At 35.9% G+C, this 19,522-nt stretch overlaps 1 protein-coding gene across 1 annotated transcript in view; it reads right to left on the minus strand.

Moving 5' to 3' along the window:
* Positions 1–11,192: 11,192 nt before the first annotated feature.
* LOC106870489 (dynein axonemal heavy chain 12) overlaps positions 11,193–19,522 on the minus strand; it is a 262,917-nt gene continuing 254,587 nt past the window's right edge. The window contains exons 65-67 of the mRNA XM_052971523.1: positions 19,208–19,345; positions 12,256–12,347; positions 11,193–11,486 (exon numbers count right to left, since the gene is read on the minus strand). Coding sequence (XP_052827483.1) covers positions 11,225–11,486; positions 12,256–12,347; positions 19,208–19,345 — 492 coding nt within the window. The 3' untranslated portion in view covers positions 11,193–11,224. The remainder of the gene's footprint in view (positions 11,487–12,255; positions 12,348–19,207; positions 19,346–19,522) is intronic.

Here is a 19,522-nt window from a genome sequence, read left to right on the forward strand (position 1 = left end):
TACATATATATATATGTACGTACATACATATATATATACGTACATACATATATATATATGTACGTACATACATATATATATGTACGTACATACATATATATATGTACATACATACATTTATATGTACATACATACATTTATATGTACATACATACATTTATATGTACATACATACATTTATATGTACATACATGCATATATATATGTACATGCATATATATATATATATAGACATATGTTCATATATAGTTATATATGGGAGAATATACAAATAATAACAACAGACGAGGACAGGTGGTGTAAATAACAAAAGTATATATTAGTATGACGCTCGGGAATACGGAAAGTCTTTGACGTTTCGAGCTACGCTCTTCAACAGAAAGAATACGGAGATAAGGAGAAAAACACGGAGAAAAAAAATTGAATAGTGTTCAGTCAACGGTCAATCATAATAATGGCCGATCATAATATATATATATACACACACACATACATATATGTATACATATATAATAATAATATCTTATGATATTTACTTTGTATTATATTATACTTATTTATTGTGCTTTTACTTATTAATTTTTCTATATGTGACAGTGGATTTTCATCGAGACTTCATGAACCTTGGTTCTTTTCCCTAAAACTATATATGTATATATATACATACATACATATATGTATATACATATGTATGTGTATATTTAGCAATTTTTGTTGCTAAACTGTGAGTTGCATAGTGTTTGGCAGCTTAACGATATCTCCATTGATTTCAATATGGGATGAAGCATATAGCATACAATGGTTATTAAACTCTCTTTATCATATATCATCCATATTTTGTCATCTATACAAGCTGTGTACATGCTAGAAGCTTACTGACTTTCTATATCAGAATCTTTTGTGTCATACTACCCTACAACTATACAATGTAGATACATAGGCATGGCTGTGTGGGTAAGAAGCTTACTTTTCAACCACATGATTCCAGGTTCAGTCCAATGATGTGGCACTTTGGGCAATTCTAATTTAGTTTCAGGTTGATCAAAGCTTCTTCAGTGGATGTCATGGAATGAAACTAAGCCTGTCATACATGTGCATGTGTGTGTGTGTGCATGAGTTCCACCACTGCTTGATAACTGGTATTAGTGTGTTTGTATCTCTCTAACTTGGCAGTTTGGGCAAAAGGGACCAACAGAACGAATACCAGGCTTTAAAAGAAGTCCTGAGGTCGATTTGCTTGAGCAGAACATTCCCAGGAAGTGCTCCAACATGGCCACAGTTAAATGACTGAAACTAGTTAAAGATGAGAGATAAAAGATATGTATGTGTGTATATATATACAGGCACACACAGGCATGGATGTGTGGTAAAAGGCTTGTTTCACAACCACATGGTTCTGGGTTCAGTCCCACCACATGACACCTTGGGCAAATGTCTTCTACTATAACTTTAGGCCGACCAAAGCCTTCCGAGTGGATTTGGTACATGGAAACTGAAAGAAGTCCATCATGTGTGTGTCTGTGTTTGTCCCCCATGCTTTAGTTTCATATAGTTTAATATCTTTTTATAAATATATACATATTAAATGGATGTCGTGAGATCCAACCAGTTTTCACTATTTAAATTAGCTTTTCAAGGGACATTGTACAGTAATCAATTCTCATGACAGATGGGTCTCGTCATTTTCCACATATTTTCAACTCATAATTTTTCCACGTGGTGTATACTGAATCTTCAGTATCTTTGCTCCTTGTATATATATATATATATATATACATACATACATAAGCATAAGCAATGTTATACATATATATATATATATACATAAGCATAAGCAATGTTATATATATATGGTGATGATGATGTGTGTGTGTGTGTGTGTATATATATATATATGTACATAGTCTTGTTAGATCTAGATTAGGGAAAGGATACCCATATCCATAGAGAGATCAGTTACTCAGAACCATTTATAAAATATGCAAATTCAGACATGACTAAACTGGTTTGTGTAATTTGCATAACATTGCATGCATGGAAAATATGGATAATTAATTATTTAATAACAGCATTTTCCTGCTTGAGAAGAGATAAAAATCTGTGGTATAAACATTTCGTTTACTTTTTAATTGCGAGATTAAAATTGCTTGATTATTAGAAAAGATAAAACCTTACATTACAAATTGTTCTTCCTCACCAGAAACAAAAAAAAATAAGATGGAGTAAAATATTCTATGGGAAGCCAGATAAATTTAACATTATTCTTCACCACATACATCTGGAGAAGATAGCTTCTACATGGTCGTTTTATTTGCTAGAAATAGCAACCAAATCTCTCTTTGTGGTTTGCTGGAGATTTGGCTGCTATTTCAGTCGAGGGTCATACATTCCCCATGATAAGTCAATCGAATCACATATCACCCAATAGGAACCTTAAAAAGGTTCTCATTCGGTAATATGCTCTAGGGCTCCCTGCATAGAAACAAAACAAAAAGAAGAAAAAACAATTAAAGGGGATAGTTTTAACTGAAATGTCTTCGATCAAAGGTCTGCTTGATGATGTCTAGCCTGAGGTTAAACAACAACAACAATGACCTTATACACATAGAGATACAATCACATGTAACTATATACCCCTTCCCAAACCCACATATAACTATATACACTTATATCCCCCACACATACACGCACACACATGCATGCACACATGGGAACACACCAAAGCCACACTCCGATGTGAACTTTTGCAATTGTTTTGGAAGTGTTTCAGGCCGTGACATTTCTCTATCTACTTCGCCGATTAACATGTTTACCTTTTCTTTGACTTTTAAAATAGAATCTAAAATATCAGTTAGACATTTCTAACTGTTTAGTCGAGTGGAAACACAAGAATATTGTTTACACATTACAGCAAAATAATATATCTCAATTTCAACATACATACATGCATGCATACATCTATACATCATACATACATATATACACACACACACACACACACATATATGCATATGTATGTGTATGTATATATATATATATATATATATATTAATATATATATATACACATATATACATACATGCTCACAAACACAGCAAGCTAACAGAATTGTCAACATGGCAGACAAAACACTATGCTACATTTCTTCTGACTCTTTACATTCTGAGTTCAAATCTCAGTGAGGTTAACTTTGCCTTAAAGGAACAGATTGATAAACTGAAGTGTTACTAAAAGCTCAAAAGATAATTCTACCATTCCGACACCCAAAATATATGCAGTGCACTAGCAGAAATCAACTGGCTGACACCCAGCACTGGATTAACCAATAAACAATATAAGCATGTGCTTAGAACATCAAGGGAAGAGGGCACCACAGAAATGGTTGGTTTACGGCACAAAAGAAAACACTTTAGAATTGCTAAAATAATTTTGGGGATGCCTTGTCGCTACTAAGTATAGAAGCAGATGTGTTACGAAAGATTAATTCTGAGGATATGATCAAATATTTTGCAATAAAAAAAAATGGGGGAAAACTTTTCAAATATAAATGAAATAGAAGTATACAAAAAGAAAAAATAAATGTTATTTTCCATCTTACCGTCAATTTTGCTTTACTTTTGAAAAGTATACATTTATTTTATGGTTTACTGTTGCTTATATTTTGAATTACATACACACACACACACACATATATATGCCAGAAGATTTGCAAATCTAATGGAGGCCTCAAAAGACATTTTAAGATCCACAAAAGATTAGAACTTATCTCCAGCTCTTGGTGGTCCAAATTAGATATGCAATCTATGTGGGTGTCTTTTCAGAACAATGTCTGGTTTAAAAAGTCACATCAGATGCCATGATGGTTCTAAAGTGTAGGTACAGGGGGTGGTCAGACTCTGCATAAGGAGTAGACAACCACCATATATATATATATATATGGGGAGGGGGACCCAAATCTTTTAAATGCATAGAACCTCTACGGGTCTTAATCCAGCCCTGTTGATGCTGGTGTTTCTCAGAATTCTCAAGAGACTATGACTGATGATCCTTGAATGGATCTTCTTGGTTCTGCTTACATTTTAAAGGTGGATAGGAAGGGCTATAATCTTTAACCACTCACTATTATATTTGTGTGCAAAGCACCAACCCTCATGTCTTATTAACTTTAAAATGATGACACAGCAGTGATATACAAATCCTAAAATAATTGATGTATGTGGTGCATCTGCCATCATGGCCGATGTAATGAGTGAACAGAAGAAAATGTGTGTGTGTAAGAGAGAGTGTATTTGTGTGTAGGGTGTGTGTGTGTGTGTGTGTGTGTAGTGGAGTTCCTTCAGGAATTGTAACTATATATTTCACATTACAAGAAAAGTCATATATTTTGATCCTCTACTATTCAGTGTCCCTGTCTATATTTCTCAATCTTTCTCTTAATCTCTGCCTGCTTGCCTATCTATCGTTTTCTTTCCTTCTCTCTCCCTCTCCTAGCTATCTGTCTATCTATCTATCTATCTCTTTCCCCCTCTTTTCACAAATACTAACCTGAAGTATTACAGCTGTGAGTTGAATTGAGATCTTCAATCTATATTCCAACAAGTTTGTCTTTGCATATACTTAGAATCCACCCAACTCACTCTCCCTCAAATACAAAGTCACCTTTCTTCATTCCTCTAAAACAATCTGCCATCTTTACTGTGCTCCAAATTTTCCCAACCCCAAGAAATGTTCTTTCAATCCTATTCCTCTAAAACCAACTACTCTCCAAATTATTCCAACCTCCAAGAAATGTTCATCAAACTCCATTCTTCTAAAACAAGAAGGGACATATATATATATATATATGTAAATATAAGTGGAGGTGCAATGGCCCAGTGGTCAGGGCAGCGGACACGCAGTCGTAGGATTGCGGTTTCAATTCCCAGACCGGGCGTCGTGAATGTTTATTGAGCGAAAACACCTAAAATTCCACAAGGCTCCGGCAGGGGATGGTGGCAAACTCTGCTGTACTTTTCCACCACAACTTTCTTTCACTCTTACTTCCTGTTTCTGTTGTGCCTGTAATTCAAAGGGTCAGCCTTGTCACAGTCTGTCACACTGAATATCCCGAGAACTACGTTAAGGGTACACGTGTCTGTGGAGTGCTCAGTCACTTGCACGTTAATTTCACGAGCAGGCTGTTCCGTTGATCGGATCAACTGGAACCCTCAACGTCGTAAGCGACAGTGCCATCAACAACAACGTAAATATATATATTATTCTTAAACAAAAGTATTCTTGATAGTGACTCTGAAATCACTGTCAATAATATTCTTGTTTAGGAATAAATTTGTACTCTACAAAAGTAGAGAATAACTCACCAGATTAATGTAGAATTGTTTTTACTATAACTAAACATAACACACACACACACACACACACTCTGATGTATGCACTTACATAATTATGGTATGAGCTGAAACCAGAAATTCGTTTGTGAATAAACAACATTTCTTTGATGCTGATGGAGGAGGTGTTAGCATTGGAGGTGGTGGTGTCTGATAGAATTGATGTCATTGCTAATAATTATGTTGGCGGCACTGATTATGGTTGTTATTGATGACAATGGTGATGACAGTGTTGATCATCAAAGTGGTCGTCAGGACCACTAATTTGTTCTTTTCCAAATCTTTTGGAACGTTTTTCTATGACCAATCAGCAAATGATTCCTCACCTAGGTTTATGACGATGAATGACCGAAAGAACTTGTTAAGACATTTACCGTTTAATTATGGAGTGTAGAGAAATTTCATTGGTTGAACTAAAGTACAGATGACTGCTGTGTGTGGAATGTGACAAGCATGCCTATTGGGTAAATGCGAGTGCATGCTTAACCAATGATTGCTAGTTACAGGCAAGTCACGGGACTGACTTCAATGTATTTATTTTTCTCTTGTTTATTTATTTATTTTTTGTTTCTTCTCAATAGAGTTCAAGACAATTGTTCATTATAGCTAATTCAATTCTTTACATGGATGTGTATGTGTGTATGTTTATATATGTGTTTGCTTATTTATATTTATAGGTGTTTCTTTCTCTCCCTCTATATGTGTGTGTGTGTGAGTTTATATATATATATCATCATCATCGTCGTTTAACCTCCGCTTTCCATGCTAGCATGGGTTGGACGATTTGACTGAGGACTGGTGGAACCAGATGGCTACACCAGGCTCCAATCTGATTTGGTAGAGTTTCTACAATTGGATGCCCTTCCTAACGCCACCATATATATATATATATATATATCGTCATGGCACTCCGTCGGTTACGACGACAAGGGTTCCAGTTGATCCGATCTTTGGAACAGCCTTCTCATGAAATTAACGTGCAAGTGCCTGAGCACTCCACAGACACATGTACCCTTAGCATAGTTCTCGAGGAGTGACTTACTCTCAGATGTTTTTAATATCAGATGCATTGAGAATATATTCTCTTATGTCTAAAACACAGCTGACCCATGAACTAGCAACACACACACACACACCTTGTGTATATGTGTTTGATTTTGTTTATATACCTCAAGCTGCTTCTAATTCATATTTGAATATATATATATATACATATATATTGCTCTATATCTTAGAGTGTGCTTCTTCTTTCAGATTTATGCTTTTTACAGATGATATATCATCATCTTCATCATCATCATCTTCATTATCATCATCGTTTAATGTCTGCTTTCCATACTGGTAAGCCAAGAGGCTGCACCAGTCTCCAATCTTATTTGGCAAGGTTTCTACAGCTGGATGCCCTTCTTAACACCAACCACTCCAAGAGTGTAGTGGCTGCTTTTTATGTGCTACTGGCACATAAGCCAGTCAGGAAGCACTGGCATTGACCATGCTTGAAAGGGGCTTTTTACATGCCACTGGCACAGGTGCCAGTCAGGCAGCACTGGCATCGGCCACACTTGAATAATGCTTTTTTCATGCCGCTGGCACAGGAGCTAGTCAGGCAGCACTGTAAAACGAGCATTTTAGAGTGTAACATATAGTATATGTGCATATATAAAAAGGAGAGATGACAAAGGAATAAATAATTATCTTAGGAACTTCAATAGCTTACAGCTGTTTCTGCTGCTGTTGCCTGTATAAACACAAATGTAATTCTTTCCTAAATAAATTGCACTTCATATTGAAAGCTCCAATGAAGTTACAAAGTGTTTTTCAGGCTCCCAACTATTAGTCCATTGCATCTCATAGCAGAAACAACTGTAACCTAATGAAGTTCATAAGACAATCATTTATTCCTTTCTCATCTCTCTTTCTTATTACTATACTCTGAAACATACACATATTGAGTTCTACACTGGGTTATTGGTCTCACAATGCCTAAGTGAAACATGGTTCTGGGTTCAGTCCCACTGCGTGGCACCTTGGGCAAGTGTCTTCTACTATAGCTTCGGGCCGACCAAAGCCTTGTGAGTGGATTTGGTAGACGGAAACTGAAAGAAGCCCGTTGTATATATGTGTATATATATATATATATATGTGTGCGTGTCTGTGTTTGTTCCCCCAACATCGCTTGACAACTGATGCTGGTGTGTTTACGTCCCCGTAACTTAGCGGTTCGGCAAAAGAAACCGATAGAATAAGTACTAGGCTTCCAAAGAATAAGTCCTGGGGTCGATTTGCTCGACTAAAGGCGGTGCTCCAGCATGGCCGCAGTGAAATGACTGAAACAAGAGAAAAGAGAAAGGTATATATATATACATATATATATATATATATAATTGATATTAGGTAATATAAGCAGCATTTCGAGACAGAAAAGTAATAACAGCCCTACTGACGCCCCCTATCCCTCTTTGCCAGTCAGTCATATTATTAGTTACACTTCGGAACACCTACTCTTTCCTCATCATGAATTTGGTATATTAAATATATTTTTATTTGCTATTTAACTGTAATGTTCAGACACCAGAAATATTGTTTCACACATAATTTGTCAGCTGCTTAGCACAAACAGGAGGACTGAGTTATTTTCTACTAATGTTCAATAAAGTGAAGTACTGTTCCTTGATTCAATCGTTTCAATAAGAAATGGTGATTATAGATATACATCGAACACCACTTTTATTAAAGCCATAATAACTAATATATCAAGAGCTGTGTGTGTAAGTATGTGTATAGGGCTCACAACCATGAGGTAGTGTGCTTGATTCTCAGACCACGTTGTGTGTTGTGTTCTTGACCAAGACACTTCATTTCACGTTGCTCCAGTTCACTGAGCTGTAGAAATGAGTTGCAACATCACTGGTGCCAAGCTGTATCAACCTTTGCCTTTCCCTTGGACAACATTGGTGACACAGAGAGGGAAGGCTGGTATGCATGGGTGACTGCTGGTTGATGTGTTGGGCACAGTTGAGCGAGAGACCAACAAAACTCCTTGTAACACCAAAGATGAACTGAAGGCAAGGATTATGGCAGCATTAAACAACTTAAACAAGGAGACCATCCAGAAGAGTTGCAGGTGATTCCGAAGTAGTCTGGGGGCCCATGGTTGATGCCAATGGTGATTTTATTGAATAAATTTACTCCTTAGTATTTCAACATATTTTTATGTAATTTTGATAAATATATCTGTTAAAATGAGATGTCGGTGATATTTTCATTTTTGCATAATTTACACGACAATATATTCACCGCACCCTGTATATATATATATATATATATACACACACACACACACACACACACACATATATATGTATGTATATGCACGCATAGCATCATCACCAACATTTTAACTTCTGCTTTTCTATGTTTGCATGAGTGAGACGAAACAGAATAAGGTTGATTTTTCTATTCTAATACTATTCCTGTCATCAACCTTTACTTGTATATATACACATATAGATAAGCATGTATGTACATGTGCATATATATATATATATATATATATATATATATATATATATATATATATATATATAAATGTATATGTATACATATATACACACATATATAAATTTATATGCATGTGTGTATATATATATATATATATTTATGTGTGTTGTATTTTAGGAGTGTCATTTGCCAATAAGGAAGCACTGGCATTTCCTTATTGACAAATGACCCTCCTACACCAAGATACGTCTGTTTGAACAGGATTTCTCATCAAAAAAATTTTTATAAAACAAATACAAAAAAAAAGGAACATTACTTACCCCACCACACCCCCCCTGGTCAGTCTTTAATCATTATTTGTATTAGTAAACATGGGATGTTCTTTTGTCTCAAGCTGGTTCCTTTTTCTTTTGTCTTTTCTTGTTTTGTTGCTCATTGATCTCTATGTCTCTCTCTCTCTCTCTCTCCAATGAATCATACATTTATATTCATTATTTATTATTTGAGTATCACTGTTAATTATTAATAACATCAATATGCTTCTCCATCTTTTTCTTTCCCCACTTGTGTTACACTACGATTATCCATCCATCTATCTATCCACCTTCTTTCTCTCTCCTCATGAATTAAAAATTTCTCTAGCTAAACTCACTGAAAGATAAATACATTCTTAAAGAAATTTGCTTTATCTCTCAGAAATCCTCTTTCTCTGTATTTTAAAAGATAAAGGCATCTGCTTTTCTGTTGGTTGGTCAGTGTCTCATTCTTACTTCAGATAATTTGGTTTTATTTTATTTTATTTTTGCGTCTCTAGCAAGCTGCACATTATTTTACTCATTGATCTTTTTCCAACGAATCATCTGTTTGTATTTATTATTGTATATTTGAGTATTGTAGTTAATTATTAATATGGTTAGGTTATCTATCCTGTTTTTCTCTGACTTGCTACGCTGAAATATATAGACTACTGTCTTTCATCTATCTACCTACCTACCTACCTGCCTGCCTGTTTATCTATCTATCTATATATCTACCTGTCTACCTATCTATCTTTTTATCTGTCTATCTATCTATCTATCTACCTACCTGTCTATCTACCTACCTACCTGTCTATCTATCTAGCTAGCTAGCTATCTACCTACCTACCTATCAGTCTATCCGTCCGTCTATCTGTATGTCCATCCATCCATCTATCCATCTTATTTCACCCTCCTTATAAATTAGAATATTTTTTTTGTATCTGGACTTGATGTTATTGTAAAGAAATTCTCTTTATTACTCAGATAATCCATTTCCCTTTCAGAAATCCATGTTATGGGATCAGGGCTTTCATAAAATACATGTGTTATAATTTCTCGATCTGGTTACTAAACACAAAGTAGTTCTGAATAAAAATCTCATGCATGGCTGTATGGTCAAGAAAGTTACTTGGCAGCCATGTGGTTTGAGGTTCAGTCCTATTATGGAGCACCTTGGGTAGTATTTTCTGCTATAGCTTCAGTTGATCAATACCTTGTGAATGAATTTGGTAGGTAGAAACTGAGTGTAAGCCTATCACATATGTGTGCGTGCGTGTGTGTGTACTTGTCAACCAGCACTGCTTGACGACCAGTGTTGGTTTGTTTGCATCAACCAGTACTCAAGCTTGAAGATACACTGGGTCAGCCAGAACTGCCTTTAACCCGTTCTTTACCAACCCAGCTGAAACCTGCTCTGGCTCTGAGTACAAATGTCATGTTTTCATAAGTTTTGAATTAAAATCTTCCACCAAGCCTTAGCCACAAATTATGTTCCTAACACTAGCTGAATAACTAAGTTATTTTACTAAATTCTTTGTTATGTTTAAAATTCATTGAAAGAAACATAGAGCATCTCAAAATAAATACAGTAACAAAAGGGTTAAGCAGCATCTGTACAACCACAGGTCTTCTTTTAGGGTCCTGAAAAGACATTACATCACATCCCTAGCCAGCCACATGTGGCGCCTTGAAAAAATTCAAGTACTGGGAACGTTTCATTTAACTAAAACCCTTAAAGGCTGCAGTCCAATGACTGAAACAAGTAAAAGATAAAAGATATACATACATACACACACACACACACACACACATATATATATATATATTTATATATATATATATAGATAGAGAGAGATATGTAGACAGATAGATAGATATGTGTGTGCGTGTATATATCTTTTGATTTTTACCTGTTCCAGTCATTAGACTGGCCATACAGGGACATCATATTCATATATATATTCATATGCATACACATTCATACTATTTAGTATTTAAGAGAGTATTATATATCCATGTTTATTTTCTCAGTAAAATTTAATCGTCAGTTTGGCATAATAAAGCAGTTCCCTGCTTGATCCAGTACTGGACTGGTTTTGCTGTATTCAAAAGGATGGCCAGGACAAAGTTAGTAGAGTGACCAGTGGTTGACAAAGTCCCTCGTCTTTCACTGGTCTTATAAACTGGACAATTGTAGCGGCTTCCATCTTCAATGATATTGTCCTTGTAGCTGGGTTTCAACCAAATCAGAGGCATTGGTTCAATTAGAACCCTTGGTAACTGGTCAACAAGGATACCTCTGCAAAAGAGAAATGGTACATTTGAAATGGATATATTAAAAGTCTTAGTAGTTGATTCAAAGGTATAATTCATGCGGGTTTTTTTTTTTCTTGTTGTAAATATCAAATCAAAGTAGAACACATTGCTACATTACACACTTGTGGAATAAACTATCTTGCTACAGCTAAGTGACAGACCAATTATCTTGTCAAGATGAAATAGTGGAGTTAAAATATAGGTGCATGTGTAGCACCTTGACAAGTGTCTTCTTCTATAGCCTTAGGCTGATCAAACCCTTGTGTGAGGACTTGGTAGACAAAAACTGAAAGAATCCCATAGTATATATAAGTATATGTGTGTTTGTGTGTGTCTGTATTTGCTCACCACCACCACTTGACAACCTGTGTTGGTGTGTTTATAGCCTTGTGACCGAGCAGTTTGGTAAAAGAAACTGATAGAACAAGTACCAAGCTTACTAAAAAAAAAAAAAATACTGGGTGGTGGGGAGCAATTTATTCAACTAAATTTTTTCAAGCATGGCCAAGTAAAAATTAAAAAAAAACCCCAAAAACACTCTATGGTCTTGAACAAGACACTTCATTTGATGCTGCTTCTGTTCACACATCTGAAAACGAGTACAAACAACACCTGGGGATGAACTCTTGGCTTGCTGGGTTTCCCACTCAGGGAGTGTCTTGTACTCAGTCACTTAAATGTCTTGGAAACTTCCATAATCTTGGGGGTTAATTATTCTACAGGCTCATGATTGTAACATTCTGGTTACTTACAGATTACAGTCCCAGCGTGCACCATCAAGGAACAATCCATGGATGTAAGCTCCGTCGTCGGGTGGGGTCTCAGATTTTGTGATAGGCAACACCTGGAAAGAGAAAACACCCACATGTTTATTTGGATATGTTTAACCCCCCCCAGCACCCACCACACTATCACTACCACCACCTGCATCTCACCATTGACAGTCACCACTATCAACTCCATCATCATCTCTGCCATCCCCAGTAGTAGCAGCATTAGCAACAGCGCCACCAATCTGCTAGAGAGGGGTTATCCATGACAAGACTAAAAACCTTTCCCTCAATCCATCACCAGCGTTTGCATTTATGGAAATATACACAGATTTATATGTTAAGATGTTCACTTGACAACAAGGTTGATTTGAGATCAATCTCATTGCACGACACTTTCAGTAAGCATATTCTTCCATAGCCTCAGTTTGACCAATGTCTTGTGAGTGAAACTAATAAACACAAACTGCATTAAGCCAGTGTGTGTGTGCATATATCATCTTCATCATTTAACGTCCTTTGTCCATGCTGGCATGGGTTGGACAATTTGACTAGGCTGTGCCAGGATCCAGTCTGATTTGGCATGGTTTGCTATGGCTGGATGCCCTTCATAATGCCAACCACATCATGATTGTGAGCTCAATGCTCCAACCACTGAGCCATGTGCCTTCACTTCTCTCTCATACATACATATGACAGACTTCTATTGATTTTCATGTCCCAGATCCACTCATAAGCTTCAATACTTTGCTCTCCGAGGCTATAGTATTTAGTGATAAGATAATATGTTGAAATACAGCAGACAATATTTAAGAAGGTCACAAAGTTAGTTGGGTTGGTAGTCACCAATTTAATAAATACCATTATAACGTGTATGACATGAATGTAAAAACGAATATCAAAGAATTGGTGCTGCATAGCGAGATATATATAAGCCGTGAAATGAAATCAGATAAAAATAAAATGAGCTGCACGTTGTTGGTTGTAAACGCTATAATAAATTCATAACAGAAACATTGAAACAGCACTAGAGCCATTAAATCTGCAATTGGTTAAGTTGGAGATGAATATAGAACAGGTGCCACATAGTAGAAAATGATTTTTCTGCTTGCTATGTGGCACCTGTTCTTTGTTGTAAGTGAGTTGCAGATTTAATGGTGAGGTTTTAACACCTCGACGTAGAATATACAACTCACTTAGCCCTTTCAAAACAGACACACAGTGCAGCTGAATGGAAGTTGTTACTTATATTCCTACATCGTCAACTTTGACTGGCTGGTGTCTGCCAAAGCACAACTGAATATAGCCACAGTGATAAAATAGTTCATATCTCACTACAAGTAGAAGACATTCATCCAAGACGTTGCACAGTGGGACTGAACCTGAAACCATGTGGTTGCAAAGCAAGCTTCTACACCACCGTTTAGTAGCAATTTGACTGACATCTGTTTTAAATAGCGAACACATTTAAAGTTACCGTCAAACTATAGCAATTACTACTGTTGGCTTGTTCATCTATCTGCCATAGATGATCATGTAAAACCGTCATTTTTCAGCCTCACCGAATGAACGACAATAAACTCTGGCAAGAACTAAACTAATGGTCCTAATCAATGAGATATGGTTGATTAATATGATTATTACATGTGGAGATCTAAAAATACAGAAATAATAGAAGAGATTGAAATTTCAAAGTGATCAATATTTATTTATACTGGTTTCCAAACTGTCTTATAATGAACAAAGAAATTAAACCTAAGGTGATGAATTTTAATTAAACTTGGATTGATGACATGCTATTCAAAACTCCTAAAGAGAAATCAAAATAAGAAATGGTGTAATCAAGCTGTTAATAACAACAACAAAAATAATTTCAATAGTAATGGTAATAATAATAATACTAATAATAATGATGATAATGATTATAATTCTTTCTAATTTTGAAGAAAGGCTAGAAATTGTAGGAGGATGCACTCACACGTGTGCGTGTGTGTGCGTTAGTTGATGATATCAACTCCAGTACTATTATCAACCCCAAAATGATGAGAGGCAAAGTTGACCATTGCAGCAGTTGAACTCAGAAAGAAAAGCTGGGAGAACTGCTACGAGACATTTTTTTTTTGATATGCTAACAATTCTGCCAGCTCGTTGCCCTAATAATAATAATAATAATAATGGTTTCAAATTTTGCCACAAGGGCAGCAATTTGTGGGTAGAGGAAGGATCGATTGTAATTGATCACAGTGTTCAAACTGGTACTTATTTTATCAGCCCTGAAAGGATGAAAGGCAAAGTTGACCTCAGTGGAATTTGAACTCAGAACGTAAAGACAGACAAAATGCCACAAATTGCTGCCCTTGTGGCAAAATTTGAAGCCATAGTAAAAAAACACTTCTGCAAGGTGCCATGCAGTGGGACTGAACCCGAAACCATATGGTTGAGAAGTAAGCTTCTTATTTCTTTACTGTCCACAAGGGGCTAAACATAGAGGGGACAAACAAGGACAGACAAACGGATTAAGCCGATTACATCGACCCCAGTGCGTAACTGGTACTTAATTTATTGGCCCCGAAAGGATGAAAGGCAAAGTCGACCTCGGTGGAATTTGAACTCAGAACGTAACGGCAGACGAAATACCACTAAGCATTTCGCCCGGCCTGCTAACATTTCTGCCAACTCGCCGCCTTACAACGCATGTGTATACATACCTACATATATACACAGGTGCCAAGCAGTCTTCTTAACTACAGAGCCATGTCTGTGTCGACACAAGATTAGAAGATATGACACAATGAGAGTAATAAGATCTGAACACTTGACCTTGTGGTGAGGAGTCTGTCACTTTAACCTCACAACCATTGCACAACAGGAAGAAATGAAAAGAAACACAACCAAAAAGCAACAGTGATTAAGATGATGGAGGCTCAGTTTCAAGTACATCTCTGAGACCTAAAGAAGTATCTTTTGTTCACGCATGCATGTGTGGGTTTGTAAGTGTGTATCTGTGTGTGTATGTGAAACTGTGTCTAAGTTGCTTATATATTTGAGTGTATATGTGTATGTGAGCAAATGAGAGAGAGGGAAAGAGAGTGTGTGTGTGTGTGAGAAAGAGCATATGAGTAAGACAGTGTATGTGAGTGTGTGTGTGTGAGTTTGTGTGTAAATGCATGAATGTGAAAGAATAGTTGTTTGTGTGTGTCTGAACCTTTGTCTAAGTGTTTGTATGTGCGTGAGAGTATGATTGCATGTATGTGTGTGTGTGTGTGTGTGTGCATTTACTCATAACCTCATACACAGACTCACACACACACACTCTCTCTCTCTCTCACTCTCTGTATGGCTGCATGTATATGTGTATGTGAGAAAGTGTATGAGAGTGTTTGTGTGTGTGAGTTGTGACTGAATATTTGCATATCCGAGTGAGTATGTGTCTATGTAAATATGTGTATGTGTGTGAGTGCGTGTGTGTGTGTGTGAAAGACATGTCTAGTGTAAATAGGAATGGGATCCATTTTAGCTGTTGAACACTTAATTAAAGTGATCAGCTGATATTCTTAAATGCTGACACTAAGATATCAACTTACAACATTGATGTGTTAATAAAAACCCCAGGTTCTCCTACTCCTGCTTTCATAATTCACTCCCCACCACCACAGACCCAAACACACGCATACATATACACTCACTTATAGATATTCTCATGTACACTCTGACACGCACACACACACATTAACACACCCTTACATATGTAGACGCATAATCACATGTACACAGACGTTTCTAAAAATGGAAGGATCGCTTCAAAAGCTAACACATGTGCATACACATATATATTCATACACACATATACACGCATGTACACAAATGATATAAAACATGAATGGAAACTATTTCAGAAGCTGACTAACACACACACACAAAAGCCAAAAACACATTGGTACATGAACACACATATACATACACAGTCAAACACTAACATTTATACAGACATAAATTCATACACACACACACATACAAACACAGGCATAAACATCCATAGACAAACATGAATGTACACAATCACCAGCATGTACACACACACACACACACACACACACAGACAAATACTAACATTTATAAACAAACACGAATGCATACATACACACATACAAACACAAGCATATACACACACAGACAAACACAAATGCATACGCACACACATACAAACACAAGCATATACACACACAGACAAACACTAACATTTATAAACAAACACAAATGCATACATACACACATACAAACACAAGCATATACACACACAGACAAACACTAACATTTATACACAAACATAAAACACACACACAGAGACAGGAAGATTTAGACAGATTAAGCTGATTGGTTATTGAACACATACAAACTGAAGAAAGACATGTGGTGTCATTTCTATTGATATGGTAGAGATGACAGCTTGTCTCTCCAAATGAAATATGGTTGCCATGCAAATCAAAGAGGCTGAGTGAGATAAGGCAAAAATGGTTTTTAATGAAATTAAAACGATGAGATTTCACTTGTTTTAATTTAGCTCTCATGTTTTTGGATTGGATTGGGTTGCCTATGTTCAGTCCACTGCAAGACAAAGACCTCAGCATGCTCTCTCCATCAACCATGGTTCGATGTGGAGGCCATGAATTTGAGCTTGAGATTATAGTAGTTTGAAGGAGCCTACTCTGCCACACTGGCTCAACATGGCTTGGCCAAAGGGTACAGTTTATTTATCTAACCACAAAGAAAATAATGTTCTCTAGAAAAAAATCAGTAAACACCAGAACATAAATGGGCAAGACAAATGAAAATATACAAAATAAAGAATTAATCGTAGACCTGGTTTCGCCATTAACTCTTTTACTTATGTAAAAACGTCCATGGCTTGTCAATATGACCGTTCTAATTCAATATAATTTGCAGAACTATACACGAATAATCTTCATAAAGTTTGACATGCGTACAGTTCTACCGATTACATTGGGGTTATTTTCAAATGTCTCAGCTCCGGCGCACTAAATTCCGGAAACAGTTCTGCAGAAGATTATTCACTGCAGTGGATGGATGTTGCCGGTTAGAGAACATAATTATTTAAATTTATATTTATATACTGAGGGTGATAAAATGAAGTGGTCATCCCTTCTTATACGCATGTCATACAATTTTTCTGAATTTTCAGATTTTTTATAGGCTAGGCCACTGGTTTTAAATTGATGTTAATTAAATTAATATTCAATTTATCACTCTCAGTATATATATATATATATATATATATATGGAGAGAGAGAGAGAAATTTACAGGCATACTATATAGTTATATAAGCAACATATAGATGCATATAGATATTCACATGACGAAGGTATACATGTGATGTATACAGATACATATAGCTATACATGTGACTTGTTGATGGCTATAGATATGCACATGACATACAAAGCTGGATACATGTGACATATATAGATAGATTAGAGGTTAGCGGAGAAGAATAAATATTTAAGCAAACAGTGTTGCTTGATGATTGATTTTTCAAGAGTGTTTTTTTTTTCTTTTCTTAGAAAGAAGGCGATGACTTAACACACATCAGAATCAGCAACGAATAATCAAGGATAAAAAAAAAAAAAATCACTCTCTCTCTCGCTATCAACCATCAACACCTCATTATCATCACCCTCCTCCTCATCACCATCATCATCATCATCACCTGACTCAGAATCAGCTTCCTGCATTTCATGCTTAAACTAATTAGAAGACTTTAATAGGTTTGATTAACAGTTTGATGTGAACTTATTCTGAAAGATGTCTTGTGGATTTTTTGGGAGGTGGGTGGGGGTATTTCATAGATTTCTATTTTATCTATTTTATTTTAATATTTTTTTTTGTTATAGTTTCAACAACCTTGACTAACTCTTTGACATAGCTCTGACACACTCATTGATTTTAAAATAACTGCCAGTATATTTTAAAAAATTTTTGTTCCATATTTTTATTCCTTTTCTCTTTTTAATGGGGTGTTACTTTCTTGCAGCCATTTTCTAGTTGTTTTCTGACATAGATTTCCCCTTCTGTCTTCTTCCTCAGAAAAAAGATCATTTGGTTATCTTTTCATTCTTCTTCATTTTTGTTTCTTCCTCATCCATTTCTTTCTTTCATTTTTATTCTTATACTCAACTAATTGGACCAATATTCGATGTTACTTGCTAGTTATTTTTACTTTTTAATACAAGATAACAGCTGACACAACACATCGTCTTAACCAAGGAAGGAGGCTGTTCTTTATTCAGTCAAACATTTGTAGATCAACAAAACAGAATGTCAGCGAATTTCAACTTAACCTTTTCTAAATGTTACACTCGTAAATGACACAGATTCATCTCAACTATTGAACATAGTCATAATTGGCACAACTGTTAGAGCATAACACAAAATGACTTCCAGTACACATTCTGACATTTTGTGTTTTGAGTTCAAATACAGCAGAGGTCAACTCAGTATTTCATCTCTTCAAGGTCAATAAATAATGCCCATGTGGTTAAGAAGCTTGCTCTACACCTAAGGCAAGTGTCTTCTACTATAACCCAGAGTTGACCAATGCCTTGTGAATGAATGTGATGGATAGCAACTATGTAGAAGTCTGTTATATATATATATATATATATATATGTTGGCACCCATGCTAGTAGCATGTAAAAAGCACCCACTACTTTCTTGGACTAGTTGGCATCAAGAAGGACTTCCAGCTGTAAAAATCATGCCAAGTCAGATTGGGGCCTGGTGCAGCTCCCCAACTTACTAGTTTTCAGTCAAACCTGGCTCCTTTATAGCTCTCACTTTTCTCATGAACTACAAAAAGAAATCTGTTGTATTCCACACCCATATGTCGGTTGTGTTGCAATTAACTTGAATACTTACTTCAAAATCAAAGGCTAGATTATCTATAGGAATGGTATATTTCCTGGCATAATTCTGCATGACACCAGTGAGAAATGCCTGAGTGAAGAAGAAACCAGACACCCAAAACACTGGGGGTTTTTGTGAATCATACCAAGTCTGAAAGAACAGAAATAGAGAATCACTATAATGGAGGGGAAAAGATACAGGATAGAAATGCATGAAAACAAAAGAAAAGCAGAATTAGAACAGATTAGAGACAGAATATTATTGAACAGAATAGATATACATAATATAATAGAACAGAATATATATATATATATATATATATATATA

Source organism: Octopus bimaculoides, chromosome 11 (genome assembly GCF_001194135.2).
Source record: "Octopus bimaculoides isolate UCB-OBI-ISO-001 chromosome 11, ASM119413v2, whole genome shotgun sequence".
NCBI lineage: Eukaryota > Metazoa > Mollusca > Cephalopoda > Octopoda > Octopodidae > Octopus > Octopus bimaculoides.